This window comes from Bos indicus, chromosome 13 (genome assembly GCF_029378745.1).
Source record: "Bos indicus isolate NIAB-ARS_2022 breed Sahiwal x Tharparkar chromosome 13, NIAB-ARS_B.indTharparkar_mat_pri_1.0, whole genome shotgun sequence".
Classification (NCBI taxonomy): Eukaryota; Metazoa; Chordata; class Mammalia; order Artiodactyla; family Bovidae; genus Bos; species Bos indicus.
In genome coordinates, this window is record NC_091772.1 from 20,228,990 (window position 1) to 20,250,950 (window position 21,961).

At 40.4% G+C, this 21,961-nt stretch overlaps 1 protein-coding gene across 16 annotated transcripts in view; it reads right to left on the reverse strand.

Annotated features, from left to right (window-relative positions):
• CCDC7 (coiled-coil domain containing 7) overlaps window positions 1-21,961 on the reverse strand; it is a 275,288-nt gene that overhangs the window by 140,581 nt on the left and 112,746 nt on the right. For 15 of the 16 annotated variants that reach the window (XM_070800783.1, XM_070800790.1, XM_070800784.1 and 12 more), the window contains 3 exons: window positions 19,369-19,476; window positions 13,428-13,526; window positions 9,938-10,048 (listed from right to left, as the gene is read on the reverse strand). In XM_070800783.1, the coding sequence (XP_070656884.1) occupies window positions 9,938-10,048; window positions 13,428-13,526; window positions 19,369-19,476 (318 nt within the window). Of the gene's footprint in view, window positions 1-9,937; window positions 10,049-12,411; window positions 12,511-13,427; window positions 13,527-19,368; window positions 19,477-21,961 lie in introns of those variants that run through there. The other variant, XM_070800792.1, reaches the window with a different exon arrangement.

Sequence of the window (21,961 nt, forward strand, 5' to 3'; positions counted from 1 at the left end):
GTGGTATCATACAGTATTTGCCTGTCTCTGTTGACTTGTCTCTCTATATAATACTCTCTGGGTCTGCACATGTTGCTGCAAATAGCAGTATTTCACGCTTTTCATGACTGAGTAATATTCCACTGTATGCCTCATCTTAATCCATCATCTGTGCCTGGATTATTTGCATAACTTTTCAGTTCTGAAGTAGAACAACTGTCTATTCCCTTAGCCTCTGATTCACCTACCAAGATGCTCAATGACACATAGGCTTTGAGAAAATTAGAGAAGCAACTTTACAGCTACTAATGGGTCCAGAGTCTTTGGAGGCCCTGCATGCTGAATTGCACCCTGGAACCACTGTCAGCTTTAGTATGTCCTGGAACTAACAGTCTATGGGCAGTGAGTTGTTGAGATTCATACTTTAATTAAAAACATACAAGGTCCTGAGGATTGCTCTGCCTAGCAACTTAGAGAAACATCAGTGACTAAGGTAGTCTGCCTGCATGAAGAGGAAGTCATTTTATTAAACTAGGTGAGGGAGACCGTACACTGTAGGGCCTCTCACTGTACAATGAACTGTATGATGTGCCAGTCCCTTATTGCCCAATGAGGTAGAGGAAAAGAGGGATCAGAGACGTGAGCACCTAGGACCTTTCCCTTCCTTGGCTGAGTGCATGTTTGGCTCCAACAGAAGAGCCCTTACACTGGAATTCCCCTTGCCTTGAAAAACACACTTGGATCATCACTTGCAGAGGTTTTCTTAAAGGCTCCATGAGCCACACTGGTGGTCTCTAAAGTCACAGGTGGAGTGAGGACATTAAAAATATTTCTGATAAGACTCATATTTCTATTTACTTTCCTTCAGGCCAACTTCACTGGTTTTTGAGCTCAGTTAAACTTACTTATAAGGTGATGTCTGTTGGTTCACGGCACAATGACTGACAAATTTCAAGACATGGGAAAAGTAACTACCAACAAAACAGTACTAATTGACCACTGAACAGACCTAAAAATGCTAATGGACACCCACCCCTAGATGATCTAGTTAAAAATTTTCCCAAAGAAATCTCTAGGTCTAGTTCCTAACCACTGGGGCCTCAAGGAGAATATTAACAGGCATTTTACCAAAGAGCTCCTAGTCGAGTAGTGGTCAATGAGTCCCAGCACACTTGCTCACTAAAGTCCAAATTGCGATGGCACCTGTAACTAATATTGACACAAATGCTCCTCCCTCTGCTCCAAGTGACACTGACGTGAGTCAGAGAAGCCTCCGTTATTTTTATTCAAACCTCCCAGCTTTAAATCATAAGCAACATTAGGGATTAGGTCAATATTCCAACATCATCAGTGGTTATCTGAGCATGTGTGCCAAAGTCAGAACTCAAAGTAGGGAGCAGGGATATTGTATTTCTAGAGTCATTTGGTGACTGGTGCAGAGGTGACCATGACCTCCAACACCAGATACTGAGGGAAAAAGACAACTCTCTCTGGTTGTTCATTGGAGGCCATTACTAAGGACACCCTAGATCAAAGCCTACCTTTGAGTGTATCCTGTCAGGCAACCACAGAACTCCATTTGCATGGCTTCCACTACTGAATGTTTGTTGACACAGATGTAGTTCTTATGTGAGTGAACCTGCACTTACATTCAGCCTAAGCCCTGATGGGACCTGCTGCATTTAGGGGCAGTTTTCGGGGCACAGATAAGACTGAGAACCTCCAGACTAAACAGTGTCTCCTATGTCTTATCCAACAAATTCATGGGAAGAAAAGATTTAACTGTTCTCATTGCTAAGCTTAATGAATAGAAATGTCCCTATGAGACTTTTCTCATCGGAATAACAAACTTGATCATTGCACACAGCCTCATACACATGTTACCAATTCTGGTAGGTCAATGCTATAGTACAGCCCTGAGCCTTGATGGTACCCTGCCACTGTAACTGACATACAGGTGATTCTCCAAAGTAAAGGTACTCGAAGTCCCAAACCTGATAAATCCAATACACTTTGTATGTACTTTGTATGCATTCATCTGCATACAAGTGATCCCAGTCAGTTTAAGCTTATATAGGACTTGCGATATCTTACTACTGTCCTGTACATGGCCACCAAACAGCTCCAGTATCTGTAATCAGTGCACAGGTCACGATTTCTAAGTGGCCTTGCTCTTACAGGGAGGAATAGTTTTCACTCAAGTGGACCCAGACAAGGACACATACAACAAGCATTAGATGCCCTGTGGACCCACCAGTGGCTCTTGGCTGGGCCATTAGTACACACACTTATGTACCTCGTACCCTATTGAAACTCCTGAGTGTGATCTCCAAGAGGCATACCATAACCTTGCGCTATTCAGTTCCAACAAATGAAAAGAAGCCCAGCAGTTAGTGGGACTCTGCAACCACTTGCACTAGAAGTTACCTAGGAGCAGTCTTTGATGAAATTGATCAATGATGTTACCAAAAAGGCTGTTTCATTTCAGTGAGGATACAAAAAACAGGGTACCCTAAAAGTCCTCCAACATGCCTCTTATATCAGAAACATCCCTTTCCACTGGAACTTATGGCAAAAGACCCCTGCCACATGTTTAGAAATCCACTGGGCTTCTGTTCCCATAACTACCTGGAGTTGGCTGAAAGGCTCACAACTGTGGAGAGACAATTATTCACCTGCTCTTGTCCTTGAGGCATTCATCTTCTAGTCACAAAATAATATTAAGGACAGAAATTCCAACAAAGGCATCAATATACTTGCTTTTTTTCCTCTAATTATCTCATGGTATTCATACCTTAGTGAAAGTATAGAATTTCTATAAAATTTATGCTCAAAATGTATAATATGAACCAAAATAAAAACATCTTCTAATGAGTTTAATTAAAGCAATATAAAGCTTTTTGCAGCTTTTGCACTTACTACTAAGCCTTTCCCCTTTGTGAAAGCTTGGTTTCTTCACTTGAGTCTCTGATTTTGACACTGAGCCTTGATGTACAGGCATACCATTTCCGTTTGGTACTTCACCCTGAGCTACATAAAGAATTCAGCCCACTAGATAAAAAAAAAAAATCTACTGGGAAATCCCTACATGGCAAATTTATACATGTGAACTATGGCAGTTTCTCCCAGTTTATGCAGTTATCATTAGATAACTATAATGTGTGATCTGCTATGAAAACTATGAGAAGAGTCTAAAAGAGAGTGTGTGGAAAGTATTTTATTGTTATTAATATTCCTAGATTTCAAACACTAGTTGCTCTTTTTCTGAGTTTTCTTAATATTTTCTGTTAATATTAGGTTGGTGCAAAAATAATTGAAGTTTTAAGTTGAACTTTGCCATTTGATACTGGAATACATTCTTAAATAAATATGGCTATGTTATATATCATTTTAATATGCATTTCTCACTTTATGCTTTTTTGGAAATGACATGCTATTTATTTTGTATTTATTTTAGACTATAGAAATTATGTTAGAAAGCAAATTCAAACAAAGTGCAATTGTGCGGTAGTTTGAGCGTTCTTTGGCATTGCCTTTCTTTGGGATTGAAATGAAAACTGACCTTTTCCAGTCCTGTGGCCACTGCTGAGTTTTCCAAATTTGCTGGCATATTGAGTGCAGCACTTTCACAGCATCGTCTTTCAGGATTTGAAATAGCTCAACTGGAATTCCATCACCTCCACTAGCTTTGTTCGTAGTGATGCTTCCTAAGGCTCACCTGACTTCACATTCCAGGATGTCCAGCTCTAGGTGAGTGTGAGTAATCACACCTTTGTAATTATCTGGGTCGTGAAGATCTTTTTTGTACAGTTCTTCTGTGTATTCTTGCCACTTCTTAATATCTTCTGCTTCTGTTATGTCCATACCATTTCTGTCCTTTATCGAGCCCATCTTTGCATGAAATGTTCCCTTGGTATCTCTGATTTTCTTGAAGAGATCTCTAGTCTTTCCCATTCTGGTGTTTTCCTTTATTTCTTTGCACTGATCACTGAGGAAGGCTTTCTTATCTCTCCTTGCTATTCTTTGGAACTCTGCATTCAAATGGGTATATCTTTCCTTTTCTCCTTTGCTTTTTGCCTCTCTTCTTTTCACAGCTATTTGTAAGGCCTTTTCAGACAGCCATTTTGCTTTTTTGCATTTCTTTTTCTTGGGGATGGTCTTGATCCCTGTCTCCTGTACAGTGTCACAAACCTCCGTCCATAGTTCATCAGGCACTCTATCAGATCTAGTCCCTTAAATCTACTTCTCACTTCCACTGTATAGTCATAAGGGATTTGATTTAGGTCATATCTGAATGGTCTAGTGGTTTTCCCCACTTTCTTAAATTTAAGTCTTAATTTGACAATAAGGAGTTCATGATCCTGGCCACAGTCAGCTCCCGGTCTTGTTTTTGCTGACTGTATGGAGCTTCTCCATCTTTGAGATGCTTATTGATAAGGTAAGCTCCTTACTGATAAGGCTGATCTAATTTAATTTACAGATGGGTCCTACTTAAAGGATAAACAGGGACCTTACTGAGCTGGATATGCAATAATATCCACAGCGGACATAATTAAAAACTTTTATTTATCAGAAACAAAGGCAACATAACAAGCCAAATTAAAACTCTTAACTCTAGCTTGTAAACTAGCTAAAGACCAGGATAACAAATATTTATGTGACAGTCACTATGCTTTTGAAATGGCACATAATTTTGGAATGCTATTAAAACAATGAGCTTTTTAACCTCCTCAGGAGAACTTTAAAAATGTTTTGTAATATAGGTGCCAAAACAGTTAGCAATTATTGAAACAATAGGGCACTCATTCCAAATCTGACACTACAGAAGCTAAAAGAAATCAGCTTGCTGATGCTGCAACAAAACAGGCAGTTTTAAATATTAATCCTGTCCAGGCTTGAAAATGTCTACTTCTCTCCATTAACCTTGATAACCAAATAAAAGATTTCTTTATACAGGCTCAAGAGATAACCACTAAAGAAGAGAAACAGATAACAATGACAGAACTAGGGAATTTTGACCCAGCTACACAAATACAGTTTAGATCAAACAAAAACAAACACTATCTAATGAAGCCTAACTGTCATTACTGCAACATGTACATTCTTTAACACACTGGGCTTTTAAGAAAATGATTTAATGGGAAAAATAATTTTGGAAATTTGCACCCATGATGGTTCAAAGGAAATATATGACATTATGGACAGGGTTTTACTGAGACACTTAAAAAAAGTACTAAGTACTTTTATATCGAGTGCCCATGTAAAGGATAATGAATTACAATCTAGAGATTTTATTAGAAAGGACATCAAATAAAAGATTATTTACAGACACAATGAAAAAAATCTTATCAAGTATTATTAACTAATCTATATGAAGCCAAACTGAAAGACATTAATTCATAGATTCACATCTCTCATTTTGAAAAGGCCTTCCACCTGAGTGGACTTTGACCCCTGTTCCTAGCACCTGCCTTCAACTAAGCCAAGCATCACTAAGCTAGGAGAAGAAAATAACAGTAACAGACAGCTGACAGTCTGGACCAGGCTTGAAAGACCCATTCTACCAATTCAATTGTACTGCTGACCAAAGGTCGGTCTATCTATCAAAATTAAAAGTTGTTGTTTAATTTCTAGCTATTTTGCCCCAATGTTTAGGATGGAAATAAAACTCTTTGGTAACACTAAGTATAACTGCTGCTGCTGCTAAGTCGTGTCAGTAGTGTCTGACTCTGCGACCCCACAGACGGCAGCCCACTAGGCTCCGCCGTCCCTGGGATTCTCCAAGCAAGAACCCTGGAGTGGGTTGCCATTTCCTTCTCCAATGCGTGAAAGTGAAAAGTGAAAGTGAAGTCGCTCAGTCGTGTCTGACTCTTCACGACCCCCATGGACAGCAGCCTATCAGGCTCCTCCGTCCATGGGATTTTCCAGGCAAAAGTACTGGAGTGGGGTGCCATTGCCTTCTCCATAATTATAGCTACTAGGGGCAAATTAGCTGACTTTTGGATTTTTATCCAATTCCTTGGTCAATACAAGGCCAAAATAAGCCTCTCATAAATCTCATCACTGACTCTTCAAATGTTCCTATAATCTATAAAATGATTTCTCATAAGCATATCCCTCCATGTTTTTGTTGTTCAGTTGTTAAGTCGTGTCCATTTCTTTGTAATCCCATGGACTGCAGCATTCAGGCTTCCCTGTCCTTCACTATCTCCCAGAGTTTGATCAAATTCATGTCCATTGAGTCAGTGATGCCATCCAACCATCTCATTCTCTGTTGTCTCCTCCTCCTCCTGCCTACAATTTTTCTAAGCATCAGGGTTTTTTCAAATGAGTCAGCTCTTCCCATCAGGTGGCCCAAGTACTGGAGCTTCAGCTTCAGCATCAGTAATTCCAATGAATATTCAGGATTGATTTCCTTTAGGATTGACTGGGTTGATCTCCCTTGCTGTCTAACTGAGTCTCAAGAGTCTTGAGCACCACAATCTGAAAGCATCGGTTCTTTGGTGCTCAGCCTTCTTTATGGTCCAACTCTCACATCTGTACACACATGACTACTGGAAAAACCATAGCTTCGACTATATGGACCTTTGCAGTAATGTGATATCTGCTTTTTAAAACACTGTATAGGTTTGTCATAGCTTTTCTTCTAAGGAGCAAGCATCTTTTAATTTTGTGGCTGCAGTCACTGTCTGCATTGATTTTGGAGCCCAAGAAAATGGAACCTGACACTGTTTTCACTTTTTCCCCATTTATTTCCCATGAAGTGACAGGACTGGATGCCATGATCTTAGTGTTTTGAATGCTGAGTTTTAAGCCAGCTTTTTCACTCTCCTCTTTCACTTTCATCAAGAGGCTCTTTAGTTCTTCTTCGCTTTCTGCCATTTATCATCTGCATAACTGAGGTTGTTGATACTTTTCCCAGCAATCTTGATTTCAGCTTTCAGTCATCCAGCCTGGCATTTTGCATGATGCACTCTGCATATAAGTTAAATAAGCAGGATGACAATATACAGCCTCGATATATTCCTTTCCCAATTGTGAACCAGTCCACTGTTCCATGTCTGGTTTTATGGCCACTGTATACATGTACCACAACCGTTTTTATCCATTCATGTATCAATGGACATCTAGGTGGCTACCATGTTCTATGCTGTGCTTAGTCGTTCTGTTGTATCTGACTCTTTGTGACACTATGGACTGTAGCCCGTCAGGCTCCTCTGCCCATGGGGATTCTCCAGGCAAGAAGCTATTACAAATAGTGTTGCAATGAACATTAGGGTTACATATGTCTTTTTCAATTATGGTTTCCTCAGGGTATATGCCCAGTAGTGGGATTGCTGGGTAATATGGTAGCTCTATTCCTAGTTATTTAAGGAACCTCTATACTATTTTCCACCGGAGAAGGCAATGGCACCCCACTCCAGTACTCTTGACTGGAAAATTCTAGGATGGAGGAGCCTGGTAGGCTGCAGTCCATGGGGGTCGTGAAGAGTCAGACACAACTGAGCGACTTCACTTTCACTTTTCACTTTCATGCATTGGAGAAGGAAACGGCAACCCACTCCAGTGTTCTTGCCTGGAGAATCCCAGGGATGGGGGAGCCTGGTGGGCTGCCGTCTATGGGGTCGCACAGAGTCGGACACGACTGAAGCGACTTAGCAGTAGCAGCAGGATACTGTTCTCCACAGTGGCTATATGAATTTACATTCCCACCAACAGTGCGAGATGGTTCCCTTTTTCCACACCCTCTTTAGCATTTATTGTTTGTAGATTTTTTGATGATGGCCATTCTGACCGGCATGAGGTAATCCCTCACTGCAGTTTTTATGAGAACATTTTTAATCAGTATACCTCAAAGAAGGTGTTTCAATAGTATTTCTAGACATTATATAATAATACACACAGATATATATATATATATATATATATATATATATATAAAAGTCTCTTGATTTCATAAGTTATTTATACCTTATGCCAACACATGTTCATAGAATAAAAAATACAAATGAATGTGTACACAGTTATTCGTGTACAATGTATTGGGTTTGCCAGAAAGTTCAGTCCGGTCGTTATGTAAGATGTTATGGAAAAACCTGAATAGATTTTCTGGTCAACTCAGTATTTAGAAGTGCAAAATATTCAAAACCATAAAAATATTAAGGGAGAGAATTAGTTAAATTAAGGTATGCATTACACACTGTGGTATAATATAAATTATGGTAAATACTGTGGTTACAAACAGCTATACGTAGTACTATACTCTGAATGAAACTGAATTCTATATAATGACTTGGAAGGATTTCTAGAAATAATATTAAGTAAAAAAACTGGAAGGGGAAAACTAACATGCAAACACTGGGTAATAAAATAGAAATGAGAAAAAATAAAGGAGAGACAAAAAATAGAGAAAAGATAGGAAAACTATCACAAAACAATGCACATAGATACCTACAAGAAGAGAGAAGACTGAGAAGCCTCTAAGCATACTGCTTTGTATATTGTTAACTTTTGGAAGTAGTTGCATGCTCTATGTATTTCAAAATAAAAATTAGGCCAAAACAAATAAGATGATGGAATGGAAAGAAAAAGCAAACTTAAAGAATTGAAACTACTGTAGGGAGAATAAAAGCAGTAATTCCTCAAACCAGTATTTACTAAAAACCCTGTCTTGGACATGGAAGTGGGGTGACTTGGGGGGACGTGGACAACAAAACAAGTCATGCAATCATTTTATAACTTGATTTGTTTTAGTAATGGTATATTCAGAGCTATTCTGAAACCATTTGAGAAGCATTTCAGGATTAAGCAAATGAGTAATTGTACCAATGCTGTTTCAGAACTCTAGCTACCTGAGCTGTCATGTCCTACACGTGGCCACCACACCGCTCACATATCTGTTATTAGTTACTGTGTCTGTGTGTAGGACTGTGTTAGTTGCTCAGTCATGTCTGACTCTTTGCGACCCCACGAACTGTAGCCTGCCAGGCTTCTCTGTCCATGGAATTCTCCAGGCAAAAATACTGGAGTGGATTGCCATTCCCTTCTCCAGAGGAACTTCCCAACCCAGGGATCGAACCCTGGTCTCCTGCCTCGCAGGCAGATTCTTTACCATTTGAGCTACGAAGAGGTCACCAATTTTAAGTGGCTTGCTCCTACAGGGAGGATTAGTTTTCACTCAGCTAGTCCTCTCATCACAAAGGACGCCACCCAACAAGGACAAGACATTGTGTGAATCTACCAGTGGCTCCTGGCTGAACCATTAGTACACATGCTTAGTTACCTGATACCATAGTGAAATTCCTGGGCATGATCTCTAAGGGGCATGAATTCTCATTTCAGAAGACAAGACCTCAAACTTGGGTGATTCAACTCTGACAAATAACTGGGCCCAGCAAATAGTGCAACCCTTTCGATCACCTGCATTCTCCTTTGCCCAAAGAGAGTCCTTGATGAAGCCAATCTATGTGGTTACCAGAGAGGCTGCTTCATTTTAGTGAGGATACAACCAAGAGAGTACCCAAAAGGCCCTCCAAAAGGCCTCCTGACCATCACCAGATGCTTGATTTACAGATCTCCAAAACATCTGTTTGCTAATGGAGTCTATGGCACAAGGGCCCTATCATGCATAGAGGCATCCATTGGGCTTCTGTAGTTATAACTACTGGGAGCTGGCTGAAAGGCACACCACTTTGGAGACATAGGTATTAACCAGCTACTGGGCGTTGGGCCATTCATCTTCTGGTCACAAAATGCTCTTAAGGACAAAAATTTCAATCAAATGGTATCAGTATTTCTGCTCTTCTCTCTAGGTATCTCATGGTATCTGATTTTAGTCAAAGTGAAATATTTCAATATGAATATATGCTCAACAAATACATTTTCATAAACCAAAATAAAAACATCTAATGAGTTTAATTTTAAACAATATAAATTTTTCTGTAGTTTTTGCACTTACTAGTAAATCTTTCCCCTGTGTGAAAGCTTTCTTTCTTCACTTGAATCTCTGATTCTGACATTAACTCTTGATGGTCAAGCATATGATTTCCATCTGGTACTTCATCTTGAGCTACAAAAAGAGAAGAATTTATCAACTAAATAAAAATAAAGATCTATGGTGAAACATTTAGCTTACAATTTATAAAATGAAAACAGCAGCAGTTATCTCATTTTTATGAAGTTAAGAAGAAAATCACCATATTGTGAAGTCTGCCATGAAAACTATGAGAAGTCTTAATGAGTGTGTGTGAAAGGTACTTTACCATAAAAATAATACTCGTGGAATTCAAATGTGTTTTATGTTAAGTTTCTCATTTTCTGAGTTGTCTCAATATTTTTAGTTAATATAATTCAATAGACCAAACAAAGAAAATACACATGTACAAGGTTATTCATAGCATAATATTTGTAACTGTAAAATATTAAGATCACTTAAACATAAAGCATAGGGGACTGGTAGGCTAAAGTATCATATGTAAAGTATAAAAACATAGACTGTAGGGTGCAATGTGCATATGGAGCTGTACAAACAAATACAAAAGGAATGATAAAGATCCTGATGAAATGATTGGGAAGCATCTCCAGGATACAGTGCTTAATGGTAGAGGGGGGAACCTAAAAGAGAGAATACCAAGTACGGTTTAAGAAAGAAGGAAGGAAAGAAAGAATAAAGGAAATTTGAAAAAAAAATGATGATGAAAGATCCTTATTTTTAAAACAAGAAATACAGGAAATGTATATCAAAAACAATATACTGGGTCACAAGAGTCCCTGCAGACATGGCTGACTTGAGCCATACCCAGTAACTACTATTTGCTCTCATGCTGTTCTGACAATGATGGATACTCCGTGATATAACCAGGTTCTGAGATTCAAGTCTAATGAAAAATTATCCAGGTTTCTCAGTTTCACTTGACCAGCAACCTGAGGAGGAGCTACTCTTGTTAATTTAGTGAGGGAAACAGACACGTTGCTGGCTGTGTCTCAACAGAACCCCTGGTTCTGAGTTCCCTGACAGGGGCCACTGTGTCCAAGGAGGACAAGGGAGGGGATGAGGAAGAAAAGACACGAACACCTGAGACAATCTCCTTCACCTGAGACAATCTCCTTCCTCTTCTGGCTGACATTTGGTTTCTGAAAACTTCTGCCCACACATGGTGAGCTCCTTGCCACTGGAAACACTGTCTAATTACCCAGCAATGGAGGGTCAAGGAAGGGATGGATGGACTCTCCAGCACACATCTTGTGCCAGGAAGTGAGCCATGGTGGCCAACACAGCCCCATGAGACTCAAAATGGTGATGAACTTATTACTAATAACGTGCTCTCCACAGTGACCTTAAGATGAATCTGACAACTCTATTTTTACCCAGAATACTTGGCTTTTCAAAATAAGCAAGATTAGGGATTCTAGTCCCCAAGACTGGCTTCTAGTTTACCAAGGACTGTTATTTCCACAACTCTGACACCAGGATGAGAGGAACACAAGTAATGCATTTTGACCCTTACTTAAACCTGACCATGGTGTGGGTGCTTTTAGACATCATAAACTTCTATTTTATAGCTCCCACTGCTGAATACATAATTGCATGCATGCTAAATTGCTTCAGTCATATCTGACTCTTTGCAACCCCATGGACTGTAGCCTGCCAGGCTCCTCTGTCTGTGGCATTCTCTAGGCAAGAATACTGGAGTGGGTTCCCATGCCCTCCTCCCGGGGATCTTCCCAATCCAGGAAATGAATCTGCAGATCTCGGATCTCCTGCATTGTCAGACAGGTTCTTCACCATTTGTGCCACCTGGGAAACCCTGAATATATCATTGCTGCTAAGTCACTTCAGTCATGTCCGACTCTGTGCGACCCCAGAGACGGCAGCCCACCAGGCTTCCCCGTCCCTGGGATTCTCCAGGCAAGAACACTGGAGTGAGTTGCCATTTCCTTCTCCAATGCATGAAAGTGAAAAGTGAAAGTGAAGTCGCTTAGTCGTGTCCGACCCTCAGTGACCCCATGGACTGCAGCCTTCCAGGCTCCTCCGTCCATGGGATTTTCCAGGCAAGAGTACTAGAGTGGGGTGCCATTGCCTTCTCCGGAATATATCATTAGTACAGATGTATTTTCTATGTGAACTCGAACTCACATAAGCCCCAAGCCATGATGAGCACTGCTGCACTCAGGATCATTTCAGTGGGGCACATGGAAGAATGCAAACCTACCAGACTACCAGTGCCTAGAGACATGTCTCCAGATCAACTACTAAGCAAAGGATAAACAAATGCTAGCCATCTTTGCTGACTTTCAGTAAGGCAAATGTCTCTGTGAGATTATTTCTCCATTCAGTTTAACTAAGTAAACCTATGCAAAGAGCCTTGCATGCCTGGACTGGACTACAGAACTACTGTACTAGAGCTCAATGCTGTGGGACAGATCAGGACACTGGCCTTACCTGACATTGTGACCGTCCTAGAGGCTCTTGCCCCAGCTGAGGGAATTAGGTATGAAGGAATTCATGTTGCAAATGCTCCTTCAATGTCTCTGTGCACACAGATGATATGATCAGTTTGCTTTTTGCTTAAAAGGTTGCAATACACCTTTAATGTCCTTGCATAAGGCCAAGAGCAGGAGGAAGTCCCACTCCCACATGGGGCACTGGGCTTCCACACTATTGTTGACATCCTCATCCTTCTGGTGCATCCTGGCATGTGTACCATCCCACAAGGCCAGATGCTATGTTGACCATGCTTAGCAGCATAGCAGGGTCATTAACAGAAACATGGACAAGGACCTTGTGGGAAAGGGCAATACACATTATTCTAGAGATATCTTCCAAAATTTGTCCTGTCAGTCACAACAAATGAGAGCCCCACAAAACTCTGTGGAACTATTCTGCTACTGGCACTCTTACATTCCCCTCAGGGGCCCTGATTGCAACCATCTACTAAGTTCTAGAAAAAATACTTGCATAAGAAAGGATCTCAACTAATAGGATGATCTGGAGGCAAACAAAAAAACGTTCCCAGTCACATTTTCCCTTGAAACTTCTGGTCTGATGTTGAGATAAAATTCTCAGCACTTCTCTGTTCATCAGTTAGTCTTTGGAAGATGGCAATTCCACAGGACGGGATTAATCTGGGACTCTCTCTGTCTAACTTCCTGGAGTAGGGTGAAAGGTACATACCTCTTGAAGACAATTATGTGCCTTTTATTGGTTTGGTGGATACTGAGTGCATGACCCATGACTAAGAAAAATACTACAATCAGAAATATTGACCAAGTATTTCACAACTTTAGTTTTCATCCTCTAGTTATCTTAGGATATTTATACATTAGGTCAAAGTATAAAATATCTACTATATATATGTATACACACACAATTTATGAAGCAAAGAATAAGATCTTTGGCTGTAATTAATTTTAAATAATTTAAAGTTATCTGTAATTAGTATACTTACTGTGTTTTTCCTCTTTTTGTTGCTTTACTGTCATTTGGCTTTTTGACATTGATTCTTGATGGTCATGCATAAGATTTGCATCTGATATTTTTTCATGAGCTACAAGAGAGATATAGTTAGCCCACTGAATAGAAAAATACATCTACTATGAAATCTCTACATATCAAATTCATAATAAGCAAAGAGAAATATTCTAAGTTTTCTGAAGTTATAGTAAAGTTACCATCATGCTAGATCTGATAACACTGTGAGAAGAGTTTTAATAGATACGTTTTGAATCTTTCTCATTATCTTATAAATATTTCCAGGCATTATATATAGTTTGTATTTGTCTCTGTTTCTCTTAGGTTATTTATATTTTATAGATTGACATAGACTTCAGAGACCAACAAAACACGTGTACCATTTGCTAATTAAAGTATTATTTGTAACTGCATATAAATGTTCATGCATGGGAAATTGGATAAACAATCTAATATATGTACTATAAACTTTGTGAAGTGACGTGAAAGTCATTCAGTCATGTCTGACTCTTTGTGACCCCATGGACTATACAGTCCATGGAATTCTCCAGGTCAGAATACTGGAGTGGGTAGCCTTCCCCTTCTCCAAGGGATCTTCCCGACCCAGGAATCAAACCAGGGTCTCCTGCATTGCAGGTGGATTATTTACCAACTGAGCTATCAGGGAAATTCCATAAACTTTGTAAATTATGCTAAATAATATGGTACCATCAGATGTATGTAAAGATGTAAAAGGAATCAAATGAATCTCTATAAACTGACTTGGAGGGATTTCAAGGAGATAATATTAAGAGAGGGAAAAAAAACAAAAGGAGAAATGTATGGTACCTTTCAGATAAGGAAGATGGGGGAAAAGGAAATAAATAAGAGGAAGGGAGAGAATTAGAGAGATAGTTACCTTTACAAAATGACACACAAGTGAGATAGAAAAAAATGTAACTGGTTACCTACAGGATGCAAGGGAGCAAACTAAGGAAGAAATAGTACTCCTTTAAGTATACCTTTTTGCATAGTATTTACTTTTGGAAGCAAGTTCAGGTTCCACATGTTTCAAAAATAAAATTAAAACAAAAAAGAGAAACTAAAACTGAAAGCAAACTTAGAGAAATTAACCTACTGAAAAAAACAAGTACTAATGCAAGTAACTCATCAATACAATATTTGACATATACCCTCATTCATGGGCAGAAGCGTGGAGAGATTGTCAACATATGACAAAATATTTCCAGTAGGCTTTTTTTTTTCCATATGAATAGGCAAAACAATTTCAAAATAATTTTCAAAGTCTAACAAATGAGTAAATGTGTTATTTAGAGAGAACAGTCGCAGAGTGTGCTAAGTCATTCAGTTGTGTCTGACTCTTTGGACTGTAGCCCATCAGGCTCCTCTGCCCAAAGGACTTTTCAGGCAAGAATACTGGAGTGAGTTGTCATTTCCTTCTCCAGGGGATCTTCCTGAGCCAGGGATGAAACCTGCATTTTCTGTGTCTCCTGCACTGCAGGAGGATTCTTTACCCACTGAGCTATCAGGGAAGCCCCTTAGGAAGGAAATACACACATGAAATGAAAGAAGGCAGAACAAGTCCTGAGGGGGTAAAGCAGAATTGAAGATTTCCAAGATTTATCATGAATTCTAAACATGTCTATGCAGGTTTATATACACATATACAGGTATACATGCTAATGTACATGTATAAAATATGTATGTATGTGTAAATACATATATAGAAATGTGAACCTACTTAAGAAACCTGACTCCAGTCTAGATCTTACATGTGATCTTTCAGGCAGAATCAGACAACTATAACGGCATTGCCTGGAGTTAACTTTGGGGCTTCCCAGGTGGCGCTAGTGGGAAAAAATCCTCTTGCCAATGCAGGAGACAAAAGGGACACAGGTTCAATCCCTGGATTGGGAAGATTCCGTGGAGGAGGGCATGGCAACCCACTCCAGGATTCTTGCCTGGGGAATTCCCTGGACAGAGGAGCCTGGCAGGCTACAGTCCATGAGGTCATAAAGAGTCAGACGCAACTGAAGCAGCTTCGCACACATGCAGCACGTACCATGGGGAAAAGAAGTTTAACTCACAGAGACTTGATGCACAGCCAGTGCACTGCAGCCACTGGAGAAGCTGCAGTCATGGACATAGCCCTCCCTTCCCACCACTCTCTTAAGCACACTGCATTCTTAGCTCAGTCACCATCAACTGGAAGCCTCAGTGTGGCGGTCGTAGGGGTGGACTTGATTAGGGCATTGTACTATTCCAGCACTGCCACTGACTGCATTACCTTATGGGAGAAGGGTGAAGAGGGACTGAAGAAACTTTTCTCAGTTATGATTCAGTATTCAAGATGTTTCAGAGGATCCATAAATTACCAAGAGTCTTTTGTCTGGAGCTCCTTCAGCTGTGAGATGATACTCTTCTACATCTCATACCAGGTTTGCACTGGTATTAATACATCTAACCCTCACCTATAGCTGCTCCAAGTGGGGAAACAGAACATGGCTATAGCTTGGGCGCTTTCCTGATTGAACTATTGCAGTAAGTGAGTAAACGTTTGTTACTTTTAGTTTGGCTTGCTCTTTTAATTGGCCAACTCAAAAACTGGTATCTCTCTCAGACAGCAAGCAAGGTAAATGAAGCTCAAAGCCTTTCAGAAGGCACACTTCGGGATGGCACACTTTGGGATGTACTTAGTAAATCTGTGGGACCTTCTAGGGTGAGGTGGGGGAGGGTACCACAGGAGCATTAGCAAGAGTCTGAGCGGACCCTGGGGCACTGTGACAACCAGGCCAGTGTGTTTTGGACAGGGCTAGCAATCACATAGGGTGCCTTAGGAAAGTGCAATTGTATTTCTTTAGGCTTTTCAGTTCTGAGGGGGAACAGTTTCTTTTCTCTAGACCTTGATTCATTAGCCAAGACACCTGCTGGGTCAATCAAATTAGATTAACCAGAGGGGCTCTGAGAAAGCTAGGGCAGCAATTTGTGTGCTACTGCTTATGGTTCCGGAGAAGGCAATGGCACCCTACTCCAGTACTCTTGCCTGGAAAATCCCATGGACGGAGGAGCCTGGTAGGCTGCAGTCCATGGGGTCGCTAAGAGTCGATCATGACTGAGCGACTTCAGTTTCACTTTTCACTTTCATGCATTGGAGAAGGAAATGGCAACCCACTCCACTATTCTTGCCTGGAGAATCCCAGGGATGGAGGAGCCTGGTGGGCTGCAGTCTCTGGGGTCGCACAGAGTCAGACACGACTGAAGCGACTTAGCAGCAGCAGCAGCAGCAGCTTATGGTCCGCTAGCAATGGGATGTAAAGCTGTGGGAAACCCTGCATGCCTAGCTGTACACACTAACTACTGTTAGCTCTAAATTTGTTCTTGGGACTAACAATGAGCTACTGAGATGTATGTTTTAACAACAACAACAACAAAAAAAAAAATGAAAGAGAGAGAGAGCCATAGGATCACTGTTCCCAGTAGCAAAAGAAAAGAAACCTGGTAGTTTGCCTTCATACTAAAGGTATTATCTTGTTAAACTTAGTGAAGGGGAGCGGCACACACACACTGTGCAGAAGGTACAAAATACCTTCTTTAGAGAGCCTTGACAGCAGTCATGTTGGCTGAGGAGGTGGAAGAGTGGGGAATAAAAAGAGCATACATTTGAAACTCTCTCCTTCATCACCGGGGAATTATTTTGGATCTGACAGAATGACCAACCTGTGATGAGTTCTCTACCACTGAAAAACATGTTTGGATCATCACTGCAGAAATGATAGTGTCCCTTAGTGCCACACTGGTGGTCCCAGGGTCTACGCTGAGGACAGTGAGATATTTAACCAGATTTGGATTTCTTGATTCATTCATGCCACCCTTGCTAGATAACTACTGAGCTCAAATAAGCCTCCTCCTAAGGTCAGGTTATTGGGAACTATACAATCTAGATATTGACTGACAGATTGTTGGACACGGAATAGCACCTACTGCCAATGTAGCAGTGACTGACCAACAGTAAAAACAACATGAAAATGATAATCAGTAACCTATTCCTGAACAATCTAGGCCTGGATCCCCAGAAGAGATCTACCGGTGAATATCCAATATGACATGTCAGAGAGGTAGGCTGATGGGATTACTACCAAGGAACTGAAGACCCACTGGATGCCTAGAAGGAAGCTGAACTAGTGTCCATCTAGAGATGACTCCTACAACTAATACAAGTGTCACTGCTCAGTGCTTTCCACTGAATTTAGACATGAGTATTCTGAGAGCCCACCAACTTCTATCAAGAACTCTCTTGGACTTCCTTGGTGGCACAGTGGATGAGTGTCAATACAGGGGACACAAGATTGATCCCTGGTCGGGGAAGATTCCACATGCTGTGGAGCAACTGAGCCCATGCACCACAGCTACTGAGCCTGAGCTCTAAATCTGGTGAGCTGAAACGACTGAGCCTGAATGCTGCAACTACTGAACCCATGTGCCTAGGGCCTGTGGTCCACAACAAGAGTAGCCACTGCAATGATAAGCCCGAGCATTGCAACAAATAGTAGGCCCTACTCACTGCAACTGGAGAAAGCCCACTCAAAGCAATGAAGATTCAGCAAAGCCAAAAATAAACAAATGTCTTAAAGAAAGAAAAGAAAAAAAGAACACTTTGCTTTCAAAAATGCACAAGACTATGAGTTAGACCAAGTCCCTATGTCCACAGGGGGAACATGAGGACAGAGGTCAGTATATTTCCTGGGTCTTTTGGATACGGTGGTTATGTGACTATCATCTCAACTCCTGACACCAGAAGGATGGAGAAACACATAATATTCACCACATAAGGGAGAGAGATCTGGGTAAGCACCCTAGGCCATTGGGTCTGAGGCCATTACCAGTGGGATCCTTACCAGATCCAACGATGGGTGTGTCCCTTTAAATCACTACAGATTTCCATTGTTTTGGCCCCACTGATATATGTATCGTTAGTATAGGTTAACTGTCAGTGTGAAACCCTGCTTTGTATTCCTGAGAGGAACTACCATACTTCCACAAGGCTAACAAAATTCTCTGAATATCTGTCATTAATGCAAAAGTGATGATATGAAAATGCTCCACCATCAAAGGGTGCAACAGACTTCCACTTTATTGATGACATTGTCTTTGGGTCCAACATGGGCACTACTCGACAAAGACTGGATGGATGCCCCACAGACCGACATATGGCAGCTCTGTGGAGCCATTATTATGGACAAGGCACTCTTAATAAAATTCCTGAGCATGATCTGTAAGGGGCAAGATATCTCATTCCAGAAAACAGTGCCAAGCTTTGGTCCTCTCTACTTCCACAAATGAAGAGAAGGCCCAGAGACTGGTGGGACAACTAAGAGATTACATTCTCACTTTCCTTATGTATGGTCTGTGATGACACTCATCTATAGGGTAAATAGAAAGGCCGCTTCCTTTCCATGGGGTCATGACTAAGAGGATGCCATGCAGGCCCTCCAACAGGTCATCAGGCTGGCACCCTTCTAATCCCTATTTGTTCTTTGAGTTACAGAATTCAGTAGCATTTCTGTTTACCAGTTGGAGGCTGTGGCAGAAGACCACTGAAATAGGCCAGAGGCACCCCTTTAGGCTTTCAAACGCACACCTCTAAGAGTCAGCTGAAAGGTAAACATCCTTTAAGAGACATTTACTGGTCTATTATAGGGCCTTGGTAGATGCTGAGTGATTGACCTATGACCACAAAATCAGAAATACCAAACAAGAGATATGAATAATTTTGCCTTTGTTCTCTAGTTATCTGAGAGAATTCACACATTAAGTCTTCTATACAGCATATTTCAAATACATACTCATTAGCCAAAGAGAAATAATCTGATGAGTTTAATTAAAAATAAGTTAACATTATCTATAATTATTATACTTACAACTGAGTCTTCTTTCTTTAGAAGGTCTTTGTTTCTTTACTTCCAGTTGAGTTTCTGACATTGACTCTTGCTCAAGCACAGGATTTTCATCTGGTACTTTATCACTAGCTATATAAACAGAGATATTTACTCCAATAAATGGAAGAATAGATACACTGTTTGATTCTATACTTTCAAATTACTGACAAATGTATGTTAACATTTTCTCATATTTTAAAAAACTATAGTAAATTATTATAATACTGGACTGATATGAAAATGGTAAGAAGAGTCTTAATGATGTATACTGAAACTGTCTCATTATTTCATTCATATTCATAGGTTTCAAATATGTTCTGATTAGGTCTCCAGTTTCCTTAACACTTTAGGTTAAAACATAGTCATAAACCAAACCACAAAATGGTATATGCACAAGATTATTCATCACAGCATATTTGCAATTACAAAATACTCAAAATCATTTATACTTGCAAACTGGTTCACCAATAAACCAAAGTATATACTATAAACTATGGTATTATCAGCTATGGTATACAGTATGGTCCAAACAACTGTGCACACAACTGTAAGGAAATGAAAAAGGTATAAACTAACATGGAGGTATTTCCAGTATATAAAGTTAAGTGAAATAAAAAACTAAGGATATCTAATACACTGTATTTTAGGACACAACAAAAGAAAACCAAAAAAATTGGCAGTTACCTTTACAAAATGAAACATAAGGTAAATCAGAAAACAAAACAGTTTGTCACCAAAGACACTGCAGACCATGCTCACTGAATTACACTCGATGACTCTGTTAGTACTAACAGAGTCCCCGGCACTGGTAGATAGCCTACAACATAGAGAATTTTTGAGACTCATTTTTAATGAAAAAGTATCTAAAGCTCTCAAGATCATTTTGCCAGTGACCTGAGGAGACCAGTCAGACTGGGATACTTCTCCTCAGGAGGTAATTTCTGAGACTTGGTGAGGGGGTGTGTCACAACAGACTCCTTCATTCTGAGTGCTTTGACAGTGACCACTCTGCCCAAGAAAGGGGGACGACAATGATGTGAACACTTGATTGCCTCTCTCCTTCCCCAGCTTGTTTCTTAAGTGTGGCCCACTTATGATGAGTATACTAACACTTAAGAAGGTGATGCCCGATAAGCATCTGATGGTCTTCTGGTTCAAAAATGAACATAAAGAAGAGTAGATGACGTGACTGGTAACCAGACTCAGATTACCAGTGTCATTTGTGCAACCTGTGCTGGTTTCCTAGCTACATGAAGCCTCCTTATAAGGTTATATCAGTTGGTTCACAAGACAATCCAGATATTCAGTGACAAATTTCAGGGAAAAGAAGAACCAATCACAGACAGATATCATTTAGCCAGTGAAGAAAGTGTTCTAAAAATGGTAATCAAGAACCCACATATAGATGATCTGATTAAGTGGTTTCTCAAGGAAATCTCTGGGTCTAGTTACTTAACCATGGGATCTCAAGGAGAACACTGAAGGGCTGTCCACCAAGGCAGTGGTAGGTAGTGGTCCATAGGTGACCCAAAACCCAGAAACTCTAGAGTTCAAATGATGATGACATCTATGACTAACACAAGTGCTCTTCTTTTGCATTTCCCATTGAATCTTGAGGTGAACTGAAACACACCCCACCCCTACTACTTTTACGCAATTTCTCAGTATTCTATACAAACAAGAATTAAGGTTAGGCCAAGGTCCGTATAGTCAAAGTTATGGTTTTTTCAGTAGTCATGTACAGATGTGAGAGTTGGACCATAAAGAAGGCTGAGCAATGAAGAATTGATGATTTCAAACTGTGGTGCTGGAGAAGACCCTTGAGAGTCCCTTGGACAGCAAGGAGATCAAACCAATCCTAAAGGAAATCTGTCCTGAATATTCATTGGAAGGACTGGTGTTGAAGCTGAAGCTCCAATACTATGGCCACCTGATGTGAAGAGTCGACTCATTGGAAAAGACCCTGATTCTGGGAAAGACTGAGGGCAGGAAGAGAAGCGGGGACAGAAAGAGAAGTGGGCGACAGAGGATGAAATGTTTGGATGGCATCACTGACTCAATGGACATGAGTTTGAGCAAACTCAGGGAAATAGTGAAGGGCAGGGAAGCCTGGTGTGCTGCAGTCCATGGAGTCACAAAGAGTCAGACATGACTTAGCAACTGAACACAACAAAGCTCCTTAACTTCCCAGTTGTGACATGAGGATATGTGATAAAGTCACAGTTCAGTAGAGAGATAGGTGAGAATTGCATATCTGGGCCTTTTAGATACTGATGTACATATGACTAAGATCTCCATAACCACAGACACTACAATGAGGAGGAAACAGATAATGCTCACTGGTTTTCGGTCTGAGCTCACCAAATGGAATCGTTTTCCAAATTCAACTATAGGCATATCCTTACATGCCACTAAAATTTTCCATTGTTATGGCTTGCATTACTGAAAGTATTATTGGCACAGAGGTACAGCATCTCACTCACTTCTACCATTAAGACCTACTGCATTTTGGGTCATTTTAATAGGGCATCTGGAAAACTATTTTTGGGCAATAGGATAAGGGGGTGGCAGATGA